This window comes from Rhipicephalus sanguineus, chromosome 3, assembly GCF_013339695.2.
Source record: "Rhipicephalus sanguineus isolate Rsan-2018 chromosome 3, BIME_Rsan_1.4, whole genome shotgun sequence".
In the NCBI taxonomy this organism is placed as follows: Eukaryota; Metazoa; Arthropoda; class Arachnida; order Ixodida; family Ixodidae; genus Rhipicephalus; species Rhipicephalus sanguineus.
The window spans coordinates 36,135,714-36,154,464 of NC_051178.1; the positions used below are offsets into that span (position 1 = coordinate 36,135,714).

Sequence of the window (18,751 nt, forward strand, 5' to 3'; positions counted from 1 at the left end):
TTCAGCTAATGTCTACAGAAAGTAAAATTTTGGCGGTAAAATTAACTCTTCCAGGAGGTTTCACATTTTCATTGGTTAATGCTTATTTTCCTTTGGGTGTGCTGGATACACGGACATTAGATTCAATTCTTCTAAGTTGTGGAAAAAAGATCGTACTAGCTGGAGATTTCAACTCTCATCATATATCATGGGGATTCAAAACATACCAATGTGGAAAGCGTCTATGGGACTGGGCGGCATCCAATCAGTTCAGTTGGCATAACAGGGGATCCTTAACGTTTCCGCGGGGACAGTTTAGATCGGTATTGGATCTTATACGTTTTCGGGTCCAGGTCTTTCGGTAGTATCTTGGGAGACATTTGAGGCTGGGACCAGCAGCGATCACATTCCAGTGGTATTCGAGATCAATTGCTCACAGTACTCTACGCAGGTTAACGTTCGTTCGTTTATTGATTATAAAAGATTTAAAATGCATTTGCAGAAACCTTTTATTCCTTTAGCTGAGAATCCGTGCAGCGTGCGTAATATTTGCGCTATTCTCGACTCCTCTCGAAAGAAATCGGAGTTCGAAATACAGGGAACGAAAGACCCTACTTCTAGAAATTGGTGGAATGACGACTGCTCGAGGGATTATAAGCGACGGAAAGCAGCGTGGAAGCAGCTCATGCACAATCAGTCTTTTAGAAACTGGAAAAACTACAAGTTTATTGCAGGGACATTCAAACGAACAGTAGCGAGAGCAAAGGACGAATACAATGTTCGCCATTTTGAATTTCTGTCAAAGTCTAAGAATAAGAGCGCGCTGTTCCGGTATTTAAGAACAATCAAATTAATTCCGCGTTCCTTAAATATAGAATCAATTGTGCTAACTACCCGAGAAATAGAAGACTCTCTAGATGTAATAGCCAGAGGTTTGGAGGTTAGATTTTCTTCCTGCATTCCTTCAACTTTTGTGCGACAAGACAGTCTCGAGTATGGTGAAGAGTTGTCATTGACTGAGTTATCCTCAGTGGTATCAGGTTTACCAGCGGCAGCCCCAGGTCCTGATGGCATCACTACAAAGATGTTGAAAATTTTCTTCGATGTCGCTCCTAATGTTTTATTGGATACCATAAATTATTCGATTAGAAACACTTGGATTCCTTCAGTGTGGGAAGTAGCGAAGGTGATTCCCCTGCTTAAAGATAAAAATAACGGGTATGCTCTTGACAACATTCGACCGATTTCGTTAACATCCAATTTTGTCAAATTAATTGAGAGATTATTACACGCACGGATAACCAAATTTGTGACCGCTAAAGGATTATTGAGTCCCTGTCAAATTGGATTTAGACCAGGGATGTCAATATGGTGTGCACACGTTGATCTGGAGAGTAGAATCCAGCTAGCACGGCGTCAGAAACAGTACGCAGCACTAGTTACTTTAGATATCTCTAAAGCGTACGATAGCGTAGAGTACCCGATTTTACTTGAAAGAATGAAAGAGATTGGCTTGCCTGACTATTTTATTGCGTGGACGACTGAATTCTTGCTGGACAGGGAGTTTTACTGCATACAGAGTGGTATTTCAACTGGTAAATTCAGACAAACACGCGGTGTTCCTCAAGGAGCAGTGTTGTCACCGCTATTGTTTAATATATTGCTCAGCTCCATTCCTTGCCATCGAAACGTAAACACGTATGTTTATGCTGATGATATAGCATTCCTTGCCTCGGCGGATGACATTCAGTCACTGTACGACCTTTTACAAGGATACTTGTCCGCCTTGGAATATTGGCTCGACAGTATTCGTTTGACCATTAATGTACAGAAGTGTGCAGTTCTGTCATTCTCTCCGCTAGACAACATAAATATATCCCTTTCATTTCATCAAGCAGACATTCCCCAAGTGCAAACAGTCAAGTACCTCGGAATTATTTATGATGGAAAGCTTAACTGGCGTATGCATATTGAACATACGGCGACTAAAGCATCACGTGCGATGGGAATACTCAGATGGATTAGCAATCATCGATGGGGCATGCGCAGAGACACATTGATAATGATTTACCGTATGTATATACGCCCTATACTGGAGTTTGGATGTGCCTTATTCTCCGGCGCACCAGCGTGGAAGTTAAATCCGCTAGTTTTGCTTGAACGCCAAGCACTTCGCTGGTGCCTTGGGTTACCAAAATTTGTAGCAAATGCAGTTCTATATAAGGAATCCCGAATCCCATATTTGAACACTCGATTCAAAATATTAACAGTTCAAACATTCTTAAGGCTCTATGAATCGCCGATAAGACGAGACCAATATGTATTTATAAGCCAGCCAGAACTGTTTTTTTAATGTCTCGTGGCCTCGGTTCCATACCCCACAGGTGGTTCTTACACAGCGGCCATTGGACCCATTAAACATAAACCTTAATGATATAATGGTAATGAATAATAGATTGAGTTCATTGGCGATATCATATGATGATATATTCCCTAACAACGCGAAGTTACTTCCTTGGAATGTACTGAATGGACTTTTTCAAGATCACTTAAATCAGATTAGTACGACTGTTGTGATAGCAACTGATGCTTCGCAGTGTGAGGAAAAGGCCGGTGTTGGAATTTTTTCCACACACCTAGACTGGTCCTTTTCTGTAAGACTCCCTGATCATACACCAATATTTTTGGCTGAATTCATAGCTGTCATTTTGGCCCTGCGTAAACTTCCCGTCTCCATAACTTCAGTGGCTATAGTAACCGATTCATTATCATTGTGTTCTGCTTTAACAACCCCAGCTGAATCACATACTCTGAGATTATTGCGCGCACTTGGTCCACAGCATTTGCGAAACCTGCGGTTAGTACGGACTGCTGGGCGAGTTGGTAACTCATCTTAATGCTATGGTGCGCAAAGGAACGAAACACGAAGGAAGGCAAACGAAACACGGCGGTTAGTTTGGGTTCCGGGGCATAAAGGAATAGTATTGAATGAAGTTGCGGACACTTTGGCAAAGGCTTCCCTTGCAGGCCCAGTCCTTGATCTACTTCCAGTTACGGCGTTCGTCGCTGCGGCCAGATTTAGAAAGCACGCTTTATCATTGCTTACTCCAAGTCTCGCTTCATCACCAGATTTTCAACACCTTCAGTTCCCTTGGAGCAGAAAATGGTGTAAAACAAGGCAGATAGAAGTAGCAATGACAAGATTGCGCTGTAGGATCCCAACTCTTAATTTATACATGCACAGAGCTGGTCTGGCGATCTCTCCTACATGCTCCTTTTGCAATGAGGCAGAAACAATCGAACATTTCTTGCTGGAATGCCGACGTTTTTCCTCTCTCAGAAAACGAACAATTGAAATTGTAATGCGGCACCTTGATCTGCCAGTTACTTCAACTATACTGTTATCATTTGGGGCTTCTGTGCTGGGGCACTCGGACGGGAATATATGCAGTGCTATCGAGAAATTCATATGCGAATCAAATCGTCTTATTCGACACATCAACCGCTAATAATTTTTAAAATTTTCATAGTGACATAAACAATTTGGCCATTTGGGAGGTTATGCAACACGGTCTAATCAAATACTAAAATTCATTTTAAAAAAAAGACGCTTCATTCTAATTGATACAATAACGTCTATTAGCTCTTAAAATTTTCAGACTTTATGATCCGCCCGACTCTTGGCCGATCCCCCTGAGTGGGTAGGTGCCATCATCCAAGGAGCATCATCATCATCATCGACTCAATCGGTCTGGGGACGCGAAAACGAGCTCTCACTGCGCCGTCTCTTACGACGAGCATCTCGGGTGCGCGGGCGCCTGCTCGGTAGCCCCGCGCTCGTGGCTGCTGCAGTGACGAAATAATTTCAGGATTAACGTCTTCTGTGCCGGCAACACCTTTTTCGGTACTGCTGGCCTTTTAATAAAAAAAATTCAATCCTGCCTGCATTTTATACACTTGCTGGGCCAGAAGTCGGAATTGCCAATCCTTGCCTAAGGGTCTCGTTGGAGGGGTCGTAACTATTATTGCAACGACATTATGCAGCATGTTTTCAATGATTATGAAAGCTGATGTGGAGGAGAATAAGTGGGCAAAGTTTAAGAAATGTAAAACATGGTTTTTTTTTTTTTAATGTCGTCAGAAGTTTCCATTGTCCGGTGTTTTCTTTAACTTAGACCGATCATATTTCTTTACTGAAACGTTATATAAATGTAAGATTCGGCAGTGCGGTAGATAAGCATGCGAAGAACGTAATGCGCAATTTTTGTCGCTCTGCTACAAGGATTTTTTGAGATAAAGACCTTCAAAGTAAAGAAAATAACGTTTCCTGGGCCAATTTTGAGGTCTTTTATAAAAGCATCTACGCTACACATCAAAACTAAAAATACCTGAGCAGAAGCAAAAACATGCATATATTTAGTTAAAAAAATTTCAGCTACCTAACTTTAATATATTTTGTGCAATTCAGAACGAAAGTTTGCTAAAACAGCAGAGCGGATGAGCGCTTCACTCCACCTCTTCGTCATTATTGATTTCCTGTGCTTCGAAAAATTTTTTGGCGGCAAAACCAATTGCGGATCTCTTCTTTCCACTCATCAGGCAATAATATATAAAATTTTGAAATAAATTTGAGTGGTCGACCAGCCATCGATTGTTCGATCTTACGTGGAATCACCCAGTTATAATTTCCTCACACAAAGCACTACTACCAAAAAGAATCAGCTCCAGTGCTTGTCATATTGGCGTCGCAGTGCTACAGTTGACCTGCCGAGAGGGGGCCGCGCTCCTCCTTAAAAAATGGAAAAGGGGCCGGGCCCCCCCGCCCCCCCCCCCCCCCCCCCCCCCCCCCCCACGTGACTTTAAGCCCTGAAGTCACAACGCCTCCAAGAGATGGTGCAACCGCTCAGCGCGCCCGTATCTCTTGGAGGCCGCGGCAACAAGAGTAGAGCGCGATAGCGTAATACTCTTGTTGCGGTGGTCCTCGTCAATTCTATGTGCGCTGTGTCTACTTTTTGCGCTGACCAGAACGCGATCGTGCAAGTGCTCCGGCTTCGCATCGCCTCATGGTCCCCTTTAGCGGGAAATGGTGTAATTTTTTTATTTCCATCTACCTCGAATTTTCCCTCACGGACAACGCTTTTTCGCTCACAACCAAAGACGCCGCCACCGACACCGGAATTTCTGCGAAACTAGCTACTTAGCGGTATCGCTTTAATATTTTATTTCACTTGACGCCCAGAAGTTCTTCTGGGCTGTACACGAGCATTGTTTTCGGTACATCGTGTCAGGTATGCGGCCGCCTAGGCCAGTAAACAGATGGCGATTGTCGACAAGAGATAACGATAAAACACCCTGCGGCGTGCACAAATCATTCTATACGACTGGGCCAGTGCCGCACACTCACCCAAATTGAGCACCTTGAGCAGACGGAAAAATGTGTCTTCCGCGGTGAGGTCTTGCGGTGCCCTCTTCGAGCAGTGGTACTTGATAAACGGGTAGCATCCCGTCCGCAGAATCTGTGCATTGATAAAAAAAAAATTGCGCAGCGATTACGGACACATGCGAAGTTCATTTTAGGATGGGTGAGCAAATTATATGCTCACCAAAAAATTGTGTTTTTGTCTTTTCCAGCTGAAGTTTCAGTATACGACGCAGAATGTTACTATCAGACTGCTATATATACACATATCACTCATCTAGGTGTGACGTTGATTGTTCACGGTTGCATTCGAGCACCACTGAAACATTGTTTTCGTGAATTTTCTGTAGAGGATACAGCAAAATGGCAAGACTGTCATACATCTTCTTTTGTACTATCATCTTCTTTCCCCAGTTTTTTTTTCTGCTGCTTATACCTCGTAAGTGCCGTCGCCCTTCACCCGTCGGAGGAGCGAGAGCGAAGAACCATGGAATACTGTATTGCTTGAAGACCGCCGCAATTTCACAGCCTGTTCTACGGTGGGGAACAGTGCAATGGCATTATTCTAAATATTTATTGGCCAATTAACTGGAGTGTGACACAAACTACTGGCTTATGAATTCAGGCAAAGCATCAGGGACGTGGTCAGGGGCGTTACGACTTTGGTAGCGTCGTGAGTCTCGACTGTTCACTTCCATCGCTCTTGGGTTTTCCGTAAAATGGGGTGACCAGGGAACGAATTCGAAGAACAGAGAAAGAGAAAAGTAAAAAAAAAATGTACCATATCCACGAAGTGAATAATGTTAGAGGAGCTTGCTCGGAAACAATCGGGTAAACCGTGAATGCTCCATACAATTCCTCTACTGTACGTCATATAAAGATGTGACACGTTGTTATAGTAGCGATTGTGGTCAGGTTGTTATCGAACCACAAGCGGTCGCAGACCTTGCAGCTTTGGCCGAACGTGTGGTCGAGGAAATCGCGCTTGAAGCGCGCGTCGGCGCCACCAACTTTAGGTAGCGACCGCTTTCGGCGCTTGGCCGCTGCATCCCGCGCCCGCACCTCTTCTAGATTCTCCTGCCACCGCATCCGCGCTGCTGCAAACTATCATTCCTGCAAACTATTATTCTTTGCAGTTTGCAGGTTTTTTTTTTTTTTCAGCGCTAAAACGCATAAAGACGGCATTCCTTTCAGAGTGATTGTGTCGGAAAGAGGCACATGGCAAAAGGAATTGGCGATATCCTTGAGGTACGAGACCCGCTTTTGGTTAATAATTCCGAAAGCATAGTAGAATTTTTGAAAACTCATGAAGACCGAGGGTTGAAGGCCTTCTCTGTCGACATCACTGACTTTTATTACTCCCTCCCGCATCGTCTGATGCTAAAATACGTTGAAAACAGCACAGATGAATATGGTGTACTCAAATTTACTTCTGAAGCGGGCATCTTAAGTGATGATTTCTTGTGTTTGTTGAAATTTTACTTAACCTCGACCTTTATACAATGGAACCAATCTGTGTTACTGCACAAAAGGGGTGTTTGTATTGGCTCCTGTATCGCCCCAGTGTTGAGTAATCTACTCTTATAGCTGAACTTGACACAGGCCTGGCGAATCGTCTCGAGGGAACTAATGTACGGAAAGTTTTTCGATACGTGAATGATTTTCATTATACCTATATGGTTAAGTAGCGCACTTTGGACGGGGACAAAAGGAATAGCAAGGACACGACACTCGCTACGCTCGCAACTGAATTTATTTCAGGAAAAATACTTCAATATATATGCACCCAAGCACCCCCGAGCGACACAGAAATGGATCAACATTCAATATAAACTAATCAAAGATCAAATTCTTGCACACTCTTGTGAAAGGACTACCGATGTACGTGTAAAGATGAACCAACAGTCCATGTATTCTTATCGAGTACAAAACTTTCTGCGCACACTCAAGCGATACAAAAACCGAATCTTAACGAAACACGTGCAGCTTATACACTTAAAAAAATGTACAATCTAGGGTTATTGCAAGATGTTCCGCTAGGAATCTACTCGCTTAAAACGGAAGTAGGAGACAAGAACGAGGTCGTAACAGAAGCAACCCTAAAACTTATGGCTTTTCCAGGAAGGTGGCTTCCCGATGACTCAATGAAACTGATGGGTGACTAAAGCAAAGTGCGCTACTTAACCATATAGGTATAATGATCAGTCACCAACTAGCCCAGCTCTCAACCTTAGTGAATGATTTTATCATTTATATTGACTGCCCAACTAGGTGTTTCCTGAAAGAGAGCACCGAAGTGCTGAATGAGTGTCGTGCTAGTCTTAAACCCCTGGAAGTCACCGTTGAATGGCCGGTTGACGGGCGCATTAAATTTCTGGACCTTATGCTAACCTGTTCGGACAACCAGCTACGCTGGTGTTACGCGCCTCGCGCCAACAAGGGACTACTTCCCTTTCACCTCATGGGTCATAGTTTCACGCAAACGATTTCAGGTCTGAAAGAAGCCGGTTATCCTGATCATGTATTGGTCTCGGTACTAGTAGAAAAGAACCTCAAGAAACTTCGTGCACGATCGAGCAATCCTGACCCACAAGACTTCGCTGCTCCTGAGTACAGGAATACAGCCGTCATTCCATACATTCATAAACTGTCTCATAACATGAAGAAATTGGCCTTACGAGAAAATAAAGGGGTAGTTTTCTCTGCGCCCCACAAGCTAGAGAGCCTCTGTTCGAAAACAAATCCCTCTAGGACAGAAAAAGTAGAATGTGGCATCAAGAATAAACACAAATTCATAGATTGTAAGGCATTCGTCATCTACCGTATCCCGCTGTCATGTGGGAAATGCTACGTCGGACAGACTGGCAGGTGCGTGAACGTGCGGCTAAGGGAGCACGAAAACAAGACAAAAAAATTGGTCGCGTATCTGCGTGCTTCGCTGCAAATGTCGTCTAAAGACGATAGAAGAGGCGCTGCGTGAGATATGGACGCCATCTGGCAATACGTCGGGAAACATGAGTGCTGTGTTGCGCGCTGGTAGTCCCGGCGCAGCAGCAGGCGAAGACCGGCGGTGACCAACGCGACCGGCGGGGACGCCAGCCAGCCCGAACACGCGGTTTGGCGCGAAGCGCCGAAGCAGAAGAAACGTCCGCACACAACGAGTACTCTCCACACACTCTTTTATTTACACGTCGCCTGTATAAAACAGGAATGCCAGAGCGGCGCCCCATGGCATTCGTACATTGCAATACAGAACCGAAACCGAAACACAACAATGACCTCGTGCAGAGCGCACGGAGTAAGGCAAGTTTCAGCGCAGCTTAAGAAACTAGGGTCTTTAGAATTACGTATATATGCATTTTCTATTAAAGGAACACACCACGTAATGCTTGCCTAGTCATGTTGCACCTCAGATATGCGTAATGTTTGCTTTTTGATCGACAATGTACACAAGTATGAACCTAGTGAGCCGTACAAGATGGCTGGCCCTTGGGCAAGCGGTTCAACTTTGGCCGAGTTTTTGAATCGAGGGACGTGCCGACAAACAGAAAGACAGACAGAAAGACAGACCAAAATTTCTGCGTTTAAGTTCCCCAAGAAAGACTATCGTCTTTAAAAAGCTGCCGCCTGGCGGGTTCCTCGCTATCCACACTCAGTCGTGCGGGTGCCGGCCAAACTTTGACCGGACCACCATTTTGGGACGTCACAAGGATGAAATCACCCGCCTCATCGTAGAAGCGGAGCACATCGACGCTCTGGGTGATGGCTGCGTAAGCAAACCATCAGTATCATTATCTTCAAAAGAGTTAAGGTTCCTGCAGAAATGCTGACGTCCTGCTACTATGCGGTTATCACCTGTTATGTTGTTGTTAGGTAGGTGATTCTCTCGCACATGTCGGTTGTTATCACCACGTGACCTGTGGTTGCTGCTGAGGTAGGGGTACTTATAGGGCGGTGCGGGTCTGGGAAAATAAACATTGCTGTTGCTAGTAGCGCTGCGTGTGTCGTCTTCCTTCTCGTGTCCTTGTGCCAAGTTCGCGCTGCAACCAAAATTCATCATGGCTTACAAACAAGCCCACTTCGCAACTCTTGTTGGCCATTAAAGCCATGCAACAAAAGACGGCACCGATGGAAGCTCAAGGGTGGTGTTAATTTTGTCGCAAAATATTGCTATATCGTTCAGTCACTGCCATTTAGCCTCATTTTACGAGCCAATGCAAGCCCAAATGAAATGTTCTGATCTATAAGAACCGAGTCGAAATTTTACTCCTGAATACCGACGATAGTGGGCTATATAGATTTTAGCCGCAATGTGGTTTTGAGTTATTTTAGTGACATGAGCCCTGAGGCCAAAAATTGTTGCAGCAGAGCTAACCATATTTGCAGTAGCAAAAACTTCTCAGTTTCGGTTAAAGTGGACTTGGCTCTTTCAGAAAACAAAAACATGGCTGATTCCTCTGTCATAGGAATCGGTATAACACGAAAGAGAAACGTGTCTTCACAGATGTAGTTGAGCGTTTGTTGGGCATGCTTCCGCCCCAACGGTGAAGGAATAAATGCTATAGCAACAAATTGTAACGTCACGCGAAGAACGACAAGCAGCTCGAAACTTGCAACGCGCTGCTCAAGCAGAAAGGACGCACGGAACGAACATGCACAGGATGAGCGCGAACTGTCACAGTTGTAACTTATTTTTGTGTGAGCAGCGCGCTACTTTCGCAAAAGCGGCCGCTGCAGGGAGCGAAGTTATTTTCGTGCTCTCAAAGCAAACTTGTGGTGAGGGCCCAAGATGTACAAACCACCGGCATCCAGAGATAAGCGCGCACGAGCGACCACGCCCTGTAGAGGTGCGCACTCATCGCAACGCGTGAAGCGTCGGTCTTTAAAGCGCACTCTCCGAGACCTTCGCGCCATCTCGCTAGTGATAACCAAAACACGCTGATGTACCACCAATCTCTGAGTACCGCCACCGGCAAATGGTGCATATAAATAGCTTGCCGTTAGCATGGCAAAGAACGTGCCGTCTGTAGCCTAATCGTTTCGCGCCGCGCGCTGCGGAGCGAGGGGTCGTAAGTTCGACTTCCGATGACGGAACTTTTTCTTTGCCATCTGTTAGTCTTTATATTTTACAACGTCATATCCGTGACAGAAATAAGTCAGTGGAGACGTGGTGGACCCCGGCAGATCGCAGACTGGGACGCGTTTACTTCGCGTTGGAGGATAGCGCACGAACGTGGTTTGAAAACCACGAATCTGCCATGCCATCATGGGATGACTTCCGACGGGATCCAAACATGAGCGAGGTCAAGAAGCTGCGTCATTTAATGCGAGGGGTAAAACAGAAACTGTTTGCCGAGCTTGGTCGCCGCGCACCGTCGCTGAGGTTTGTTCCGAGGCGGCTGCAACGGAAAGAACGCTACAACAGCGAGCAAGAACGTACAACCGAGAAATGAACATCGCCTCTTTGGACGCATTGCCAGCAGCCTTCGGAAACAGCATGGAGATAGTTATGTTTTTTCTTTTGTTCGTTTTCTCCTTGATGTGGATTGAAGTCCCGTCAAGAAGATGATCGACGTCGATGAAGCAGGAGGCAGGTTGGAGATAATAAAAACTTGAAGGTATATTGTAGCGAAATATTTACAGTCATATGTACATCTTGCCGAAGCACACTGATGATAACATAGACATCAACAGCATCTTACTCTTCTACTTAACTTTTCTTAAGTTAGAGCCTAGAACACTGTTGCTACATACGAAGAACCGACTCTCACTGTTCGACCACCGAGTGGTTACGGCCCAGACGAAAGTTGCATCGTACGGAGTCTTACTGATCGATCAGTTAAGTGATTACAGCCTAGACTGAAGGGAAACGAATTCCGTCCAGTCTTAAGTACCTTGCGGTAACAAAGAAAAGGGGAGGTGACCACTGCTGGTCCGCCTCAATCTTCTGTTATCCAATCTGTTTATCCTCAGATTAAGCCACTCCCTACTGGGCTGTCCTTAATCTCGACAGCAGTGTCTTTACAGCGCAGACAGGCGTTTTGGCACTTTTTCCCATCATGGCTCTCCCTTTACCCCACGCTCTCAGGAGTTCCCACGGTTGCAATACATCTGTATCGCACACCTGAGGCATTCGCGTCGTTTCTCACGCTCATCGAGTCGAACCCCCGGTGACGGTAGTCAAGACGGTTTCGGGAAGACAATTTGCGTGTCCTCGCGTTTCCCGGATTAGGACCGCGCATTGTTATGACTTCATCCTGCCTTGCCGTCGGCGCGCCCAAAGCGCATGCCAACCATTGTTGTGGTCAAGCATGCTGTCGCCTCGAGCGACAGTATAGAGCAGGAGATGCTTGCTCTCCGCATTTTCCCACACATTCGGGCTGTCGACCTCTGAGAACGGTCGCTTGACCGCAACCCATGCCGGCCATCGGGGTAGACAAGCTTGCTCAAAGGAAGCCGTTTGCTTTCTCTTGATAATTGCCCAGCGAAAAGACCAGGCAGGGGGAGAGCCGAGAAAGAAGCTTTGTACGACGTACCGTGCCGCGCCGTCCCGTCTGCAGGATCGACTTATGAGCGGCAAACATAACAGAGATGTTGCAGGAGCTGGTACGATCTGCAGTACGAGAAGAGCTACAGAGCTTGGCCAGAGCGCTCCAATACTTTCATCGCTGGCCGACGTGATACGTGAGGAGGTTCGACAGGCGATCCAGGAACCTCAGACAAGCGCACACACAGAAGCTCCACTACAGCGTCAGCCCAGTATGTCCTATGCCGATGCCCTACTGCGAGGAACTCCCGGACGTCTGGACGCCGCAGCCACTACTCCGATACAGCACCCGATGTCTCCAAGCACACTGCAGCCACCACCCGAGAGGAGACTCAGAAAGAGCGATATCTGGCGCACTCCCGATAGGATATCGCTTTGCCACCACTCTGGGGAGGCTGGCCATCTCTACCGAACGTGCCATTATCGCTAGGCGGGTCTTCGTGGTTTCCCTGTAAACGCACCTCGACCGCGAAATGGTGAGCGTACCTTTAAATTAGAAGAATACCTATCAAATCGTCAAAGCTCACGTGGCTTTCAACATCAACCTCGATCAACGACGTCGTCGAGGTAGCGGGCTCCTAGCCCCCGTCTTTCAGCAAGCTCTTCAAGACGTCCGCTCACCAAGCCCGAATCGGGAAAACTAAACTCAGCGACCTGGGGAGGCAAGGCCGCTGTCGACGCTGAAGCACAAAAACCTCCATCGCTGACTCCAACCAAAGACGACAGACTCAGCAACCGGTGCTGTAATAACGATGTCACTTCTGCTTTACGTGTGTTGTTGATGGCTACGAAGTCCTCGCGCTGGTGTACATAGGGGAAGGGCTCCCGATTTTTTAGAGGAGCTTTGATATGCTTAAATAGGTTTCGTAAACGGGCGTAGCTTATTCCTTGGACACTGAGGATCACGTACATTTTTAATAGCTTACTTTCACACGTAGCGTATTTGTGTGTGTGTTTTGTTTACGACGTTACTTGTTTTCTCCTTCTGTACTTGGACGTGTTGCCCTTATGTTAAGGCTGGCATGTGGCCGCAGCAAAGAGAATACGTATCACACAGGAAACACAATAAATTTTCCCCGGGCAGTTCGAAGACACGACGAGTTGGGCACGCCTGTATCGGATAGTAAGGGCCAGTACAAGTTGTGTAAGTGCTGCTCCTCCGTAAGAATCCCTTGCAATAAGTCCTGCGGTCACTGCCACCCCATATAAGCCATGTAGTGCCTACGTACGTGGTAGTTTGCTCCATCCACGAGCCAGTTGAAGTGCGACCAACCGAACTGGTCGTTGCGCACCACTGCATAACGCACCAGGAATGAGGTCCACGGGGGAAGGCCTCGCTGTCGCAGATGGCAGCTGAGCACCTCAGACGCCAGAGGTCGACCCTCCAGGCGGCGGCCCAGAGCAAGGCTCATTCGCGTCAAGGGACCCCACCCCTTTCGCGCCATACGACTCCGGCCCTGCAGCGAAGGCGTAGCCAGAACCGGCGTTAGGAGATTTCCAACGAGCCTCATAAACGAATGCAGATGATTTCCTTCAAATTCATTGCCAATAATTTACTTTTTCTGAACCGAAGTCCAGCATGTAACCTTACCTGACCGACGGATGAGACTGGCTAGGTGAAAAAACGAGCAGGAAAAGGAAAGGGGAGTTGGAACAGCTGCCTTGGGAAGGCCCTAGCCCCCCGCCATCTCTTTTGGATCTGCCAGTGAGGCATGCTACCGAACGTAAAATGAGGCTAGCGGGCTCACTTCATAAATGCGCATGAAAATAAGTGTCCCTTTGCTTGCATCACCATGCAGTGTCATTTGTTCCTTAGATGCTATAGACCCAGGGGCGCAACAGCCGAAATAGGATTTGGAGCAATTTTGGAGCAGAAAAATGTTTCTTTTGGAGCACAAAAATCCAAATTTGGAGCAGGTTACGAAAAAAAACCTGAGTTTTTTAGCACGAAATCCCTAATTTAGAGCAGTATAACAAAGAAGGCTTACCTTTTGAAAAGAAAACAAAAATACGTACAAACCATTCAACATCAGCTAACTCGTACACAGCGCACGTGAACACTGCTATTTCAATAAAAGCAGTGTGTTGAGCCACCCCACAGTGCGAACAATGACTAAATTCACATTAGCATTTGCAGGGCCTGTCAAATAATTCGACAGCCACTGCAAATGCTAATGTGCACCTGCGAACTTGACAACCTCGAAATTCGGGAGTTCCGTAAAGCAGGAGCAAGTGGGGGTGGCAAAATAATAAAACTCGTGTACTTTTTTGTCTGTTTGTTTCTCAAGGCCGCAGAAACGCCATTCATAGCAGCTCCAAATGATGGTCAATAATTTTTTAGACGTCAGCGATCACACTAGGACTCGTAATTACACGGCGCGTGCACGAATGAGTAATTAAGGAACAAAATGTGCTGTGTCCCTGACAGCTAGTACTAATAGCGCCTTCTAAATCTCAAAAGAAAACCAGTGTACTGCTGCAAAAGTGGCTTAAAGGAGTCCTGACACAAAAATTTTCGCCCCGCGTTTTTTTGCTGCAATGTGTTGCTGGGGGCCTGTTAGTCATAACACGGCACATCGTTTGGTGCAGCGCGCGACAGATAATTAATGACAAGCTCCTCATTACCGACACAGCCTCAGTTTCGGTTTGACAGAGCTCCAAAAACGACAAGCCGCCGGGTGCAACTATCACCACATAGCGAGTGAAACGCTCGGTCACGTGAGCACACAGAACAGTGAAGCATTTCCACGCGGTCTGTCGTCGTCGGGCTCATTGTCGTCTGATGGCGACGATTTTCTTGCGGCGGGGATGGAAGGAATTTTCGACGTGGCGAATCACTTGAGGTTTGACCCGCTGGCGAGGAGCGATTCGTCGGGAAGCGCGTCAAAACAGAAATGGCGGCTACGACGTCATCATAACTTGTACCGGCTGAAACGTTTACGTAGGGGAAGTAGGGGGGTCACCTCGGGTCACCTCCGAGGGTGTCAATGCACCAGGTGCGGCCTATAATGCTGGATCGCGCTCGCGAACTTCAAAATTAATATAAAATACCTCCCAAGCTTTATTCGCTGTCGATATTTTGCAGATGGTACACGCACGTACACGGGAATCGATCCAGCAGGCTATCTCGGCCGCGAAATTTTATGTCAGTACCCCTTTAAAAAGCGTTCTGCACGCAATAAAACAAGCATCAAGAAATTTGAGAACCACTGCCCTTTTTTTATTGCGATAGCAATTCTATGGTCACTCTCGACGGGTTTTTGCCGTCATGTCCCGTATAAAGTCCAAATTGATAACATCCCCCCGCGCAGAGTATGCTCCACCGCGGGTAAAAGCGCGCGAGTGCTGGTGATGAACGCGGCTGAAGCAGAGATCAAACGAGCCAGCCCATGTCCCTCACTCGCAGGGCGCATGCGATAACACCACTCCGCTCGGGAGGCCTGCCGTCGAAGCAGAGAGGAAAAACCCCACCCGTCTTGAACGAGCATGAAAAGACGCGAGGGGGGGGGGGGGCTGTCGCACGAGCAGCAACATTGAATTTTGATTCTAAGGGCGCGGTCGCGATCGCTGGCGCGCCCGCTATCTCGGCAGCCATCAGCGAGCGGCTCGTATATCCTGCTACGTGCTGCGCTCTCAGTGCAAGGACACTGTGCACAAAGAGCATCTTTCCCTGGAGCGGCCGTATTCTCTTACATCAACGTTTTCTAGAGTTACGCGAGATCGAATACAAAAGAGTTTGCTGCCAGCCTCACTTCGTATAACATTACAATTCGTTGCTATCGCATATATTGCTTCGTCCTTGCGGTGAAACTGACTTTTTTTCCTTTCTTTCGCTGGGTGATTAGGGCTAGGGTCTGCGCGTCTGTATTGGATGATGCTGATGCCCACACTGCAGATGACCAACGCGGCCTCCATTTCCCGCTAGAATTTGCGCAACTGAGAAAATTTTGAAGCTGGTCGGGCGTTTTGGCGCAGCGTGGCGCAATTTCAGCAAATTTCACGGTTTTGGCTCTACTTCGCGCAAAAATACGGCATTGTGTCAAATTGGCGAAATTGGCGCAGGTGTTGCATCACTGAAAATTTGAAGAAAGAATGCAGTCGAACCCGCATTTAAAAAATCCGGCAGCTCCCACCCACTGTGGAAATCGGTGTAATGCGAAGTAGCCAGCAAAGATCTGCATACATCGCCTGTATACATCACCTGTAGACATCGCCTGTAGACATCACCTGCATACATCGCCTGTCACCACCTGTCGTTTACGTTCGTCATACAGTCACCTCGCGCAATACCAATTTTGCTCTATATAAAGTTAGCGAACTGGCCGAGAGTGCCCCATGAGTGTGGCAAGTAAGGCATATATGTCATACATGACATGCATGTCATTATTTTCATGTAAGCACCTGTCATTTATGTTCGACATACAATCGCGTCACGCAATACTAATTTCGGTCTATATCAAGCTAGCAAAACGGCCGCGAGCACACCATGAGCATGGCGTGTAAATCATGCCTTACACGACATGCATGTGATGATTTTCATGTTGCAACCTGTAATCTATGTTCGTCATAGTCACGTCATGCAATACCAATGTTGGTCGATATCAAGCTAGCGAAACGGCAGCGAGCACGCCATGAGTGTGGCATGTAAGTCATATCATAGATGACATGCATGCCATAGTTAACATGTAACCACCTGTCGATTATGTTCGTCATATAGTCACGTCGCGCAATACTAATTCTGCTGTATATCAAGCAAGCAAATCGGCCGCGAGTGCTCCATCAGCATGGCATGTAAATCATGCCTTACATGACATCCATGTCGTGATATTCATGTTGCCACCTGTCATTTATGTTCGTCATACAGTCAGGTCATGCACTACCAATGTTGGTGGATATCAAGCTAGCGAAACGGCCGCGAGCGCACCATGATGTGGCATGTAAGTCATGTCATACATGACATGCATGACACTATTTTCATGTAACCACCTGTCATTTATGTTTGTCTTACAGTAACGTCGCGCAATACCAATTTTTGTGTATATAAAGCTAGCGAAACAGCCGCGAGCGCACCATGCGCATGGCATGTAAATCATGTCATACATGAATTATTTTGATGTACGTAACCACCTATCATTCATGTACGTCACACAGTAACGTCGCGCAATACCAATTCTGGTGTATATCAAGACAGCAAACCGGCCGCGAGCGCACCATGAGCACGGCATGTAAATAATGCCATACATAACATGCATGACATTATTTTCATGTAACCACCGTCCATTTTATGTTCGCCATACAGTAACGTTACGCGATACCAATTTTGGTGTATATCAAGAGAGCGAACCGGCAGCGAGCGCACCATGAGCACGGCATGTAAATAATGCCTTACATAACATGCATGACATTATTTTCATGTAACCACCTGCCATTTCATGTTCGCCATACAGTAACGTTACGCGATACAAATTCTGGTGTATATCAAGACAGCAAACCGGCAGCGAGCGCACCATGAGCACGGCATGTGAATAATGCCTTACATAACATGCATGACATTATTTTCATGTAACCACCTGCCATTTCATGTTCGCCATACAGTAACGTTATGCGATACCAATTCTGGTGTATATCAAGACAGCAAACCGGCAGCGAGCGCACCATGAGCACGGCATGTAAATAATGCCTTACATAACATGCATGACATTATTTTCATGTAACCACCTGCCATTTCATGTTCGCCATACAGTCTCGTCGCGCAATACTAATTCTGCTGTATATCAAGCTAGCAAATCGGCCGCGAGTGCTCGATCAGCATGGCATGTAAATCATGCCTTACATGACATCCATGTCGTGATTTTCATGTTGCCACCTGTCATTTATGTTCGTCATACAGTCAGGTCATGCACTACCAATGTTGGTGGATATCAAGCTAGCGAAACGGCCGCGAGCGCACCATGAGGTGGCATGTAAGTCATGTCATACATGACATGCATGACACTATTTTCATGTAACCACCTGTCATTTATGTTTGTCTTACAGTAGCGTCGCGCAATACCAATTTTTGTGTATATAAAGCTAGCGAAACAGCCGCGAGCGCACCATGCGCATGGCATGTAAATCGTGTCATACATGACATTATTTTGATGTAACCACCTATCATTCATGTACGTCACACAGTAACGTCGCGCAATACCAATTCTGGTGTATATCAAGACAGCAAACCGGCCGCGAGCGCACCATCAGCACGGCATGTAAATAATGCCTTACATAACATGCATGACATTATTTTCATGTAACCACCTGCCATTTCATGTTCGCCATACAGTAACAGTAACGTTACGCGATACCAATTTTGGTGTATATCAAGACAGCGAACCGGCCGCGAGCGCGCCAGGAGTCTGGCAAGTCATGGCGTATATGCGCGATGTGTACATGACATGCATATGATGTTCAAGTTACCACCTGTCATTTATGCTCGTCCTACAGAAATGTCTCATCATAACAATTTGGCTATATATCCATTTAATTAAACGACCGCGAGAGCCTCGAGACCATGTCATGTATATCATGCTGTACATGACAATGACATGCGCGTCATGATTTGTACTTTAGGACCTGTCACTTATGTTCCTAATGCACAATTCTCCCGCCATACCAACTGTGGCCTATATCAAGTTAACGATGTGGCCACAAGAGCACCCAACCGCGACATGTAAATCATGCCGTTCACGACATGCATTTCATGCTTTTCATGTTATGACCTGTCATTTATGTTCGTCATACAGTCATGTTATGCCATACCACTTTTG

At 46.5% G+C, this 18,751-nt stretch overlaps 1 protein-coding gene across 1 annotated transcript in view; it reads right to left on the reverse strand.

The window, feature by feature from the left end:
* LOC119386560 (uncharacterized protein C15orf61) overlaps positions 1-18,751 on the reverse strand; it is an 84,457-nt gene that overhangs the window by 8,913 nt on the left and 56,793 nt on the right. Inside the window, exons 3-4 of the mRNA XM_037653843.2 lie at positions 13,175-13,402; positions 5,384-5,495 (exon numbers count right to left, since the gene is read on the reverse strand). Coding sequence (XP_037509771.1) covers positions 5,384-5,495; positions 13,175-13,390 — 328 coding nt within the window. The 5' untranslated portion in view covers positions 13,391-13,402. The remainder of the gene's footprint in view (positions 1-5,383; positions 5,496-13,174; positions 13,403-18,751) is intronic.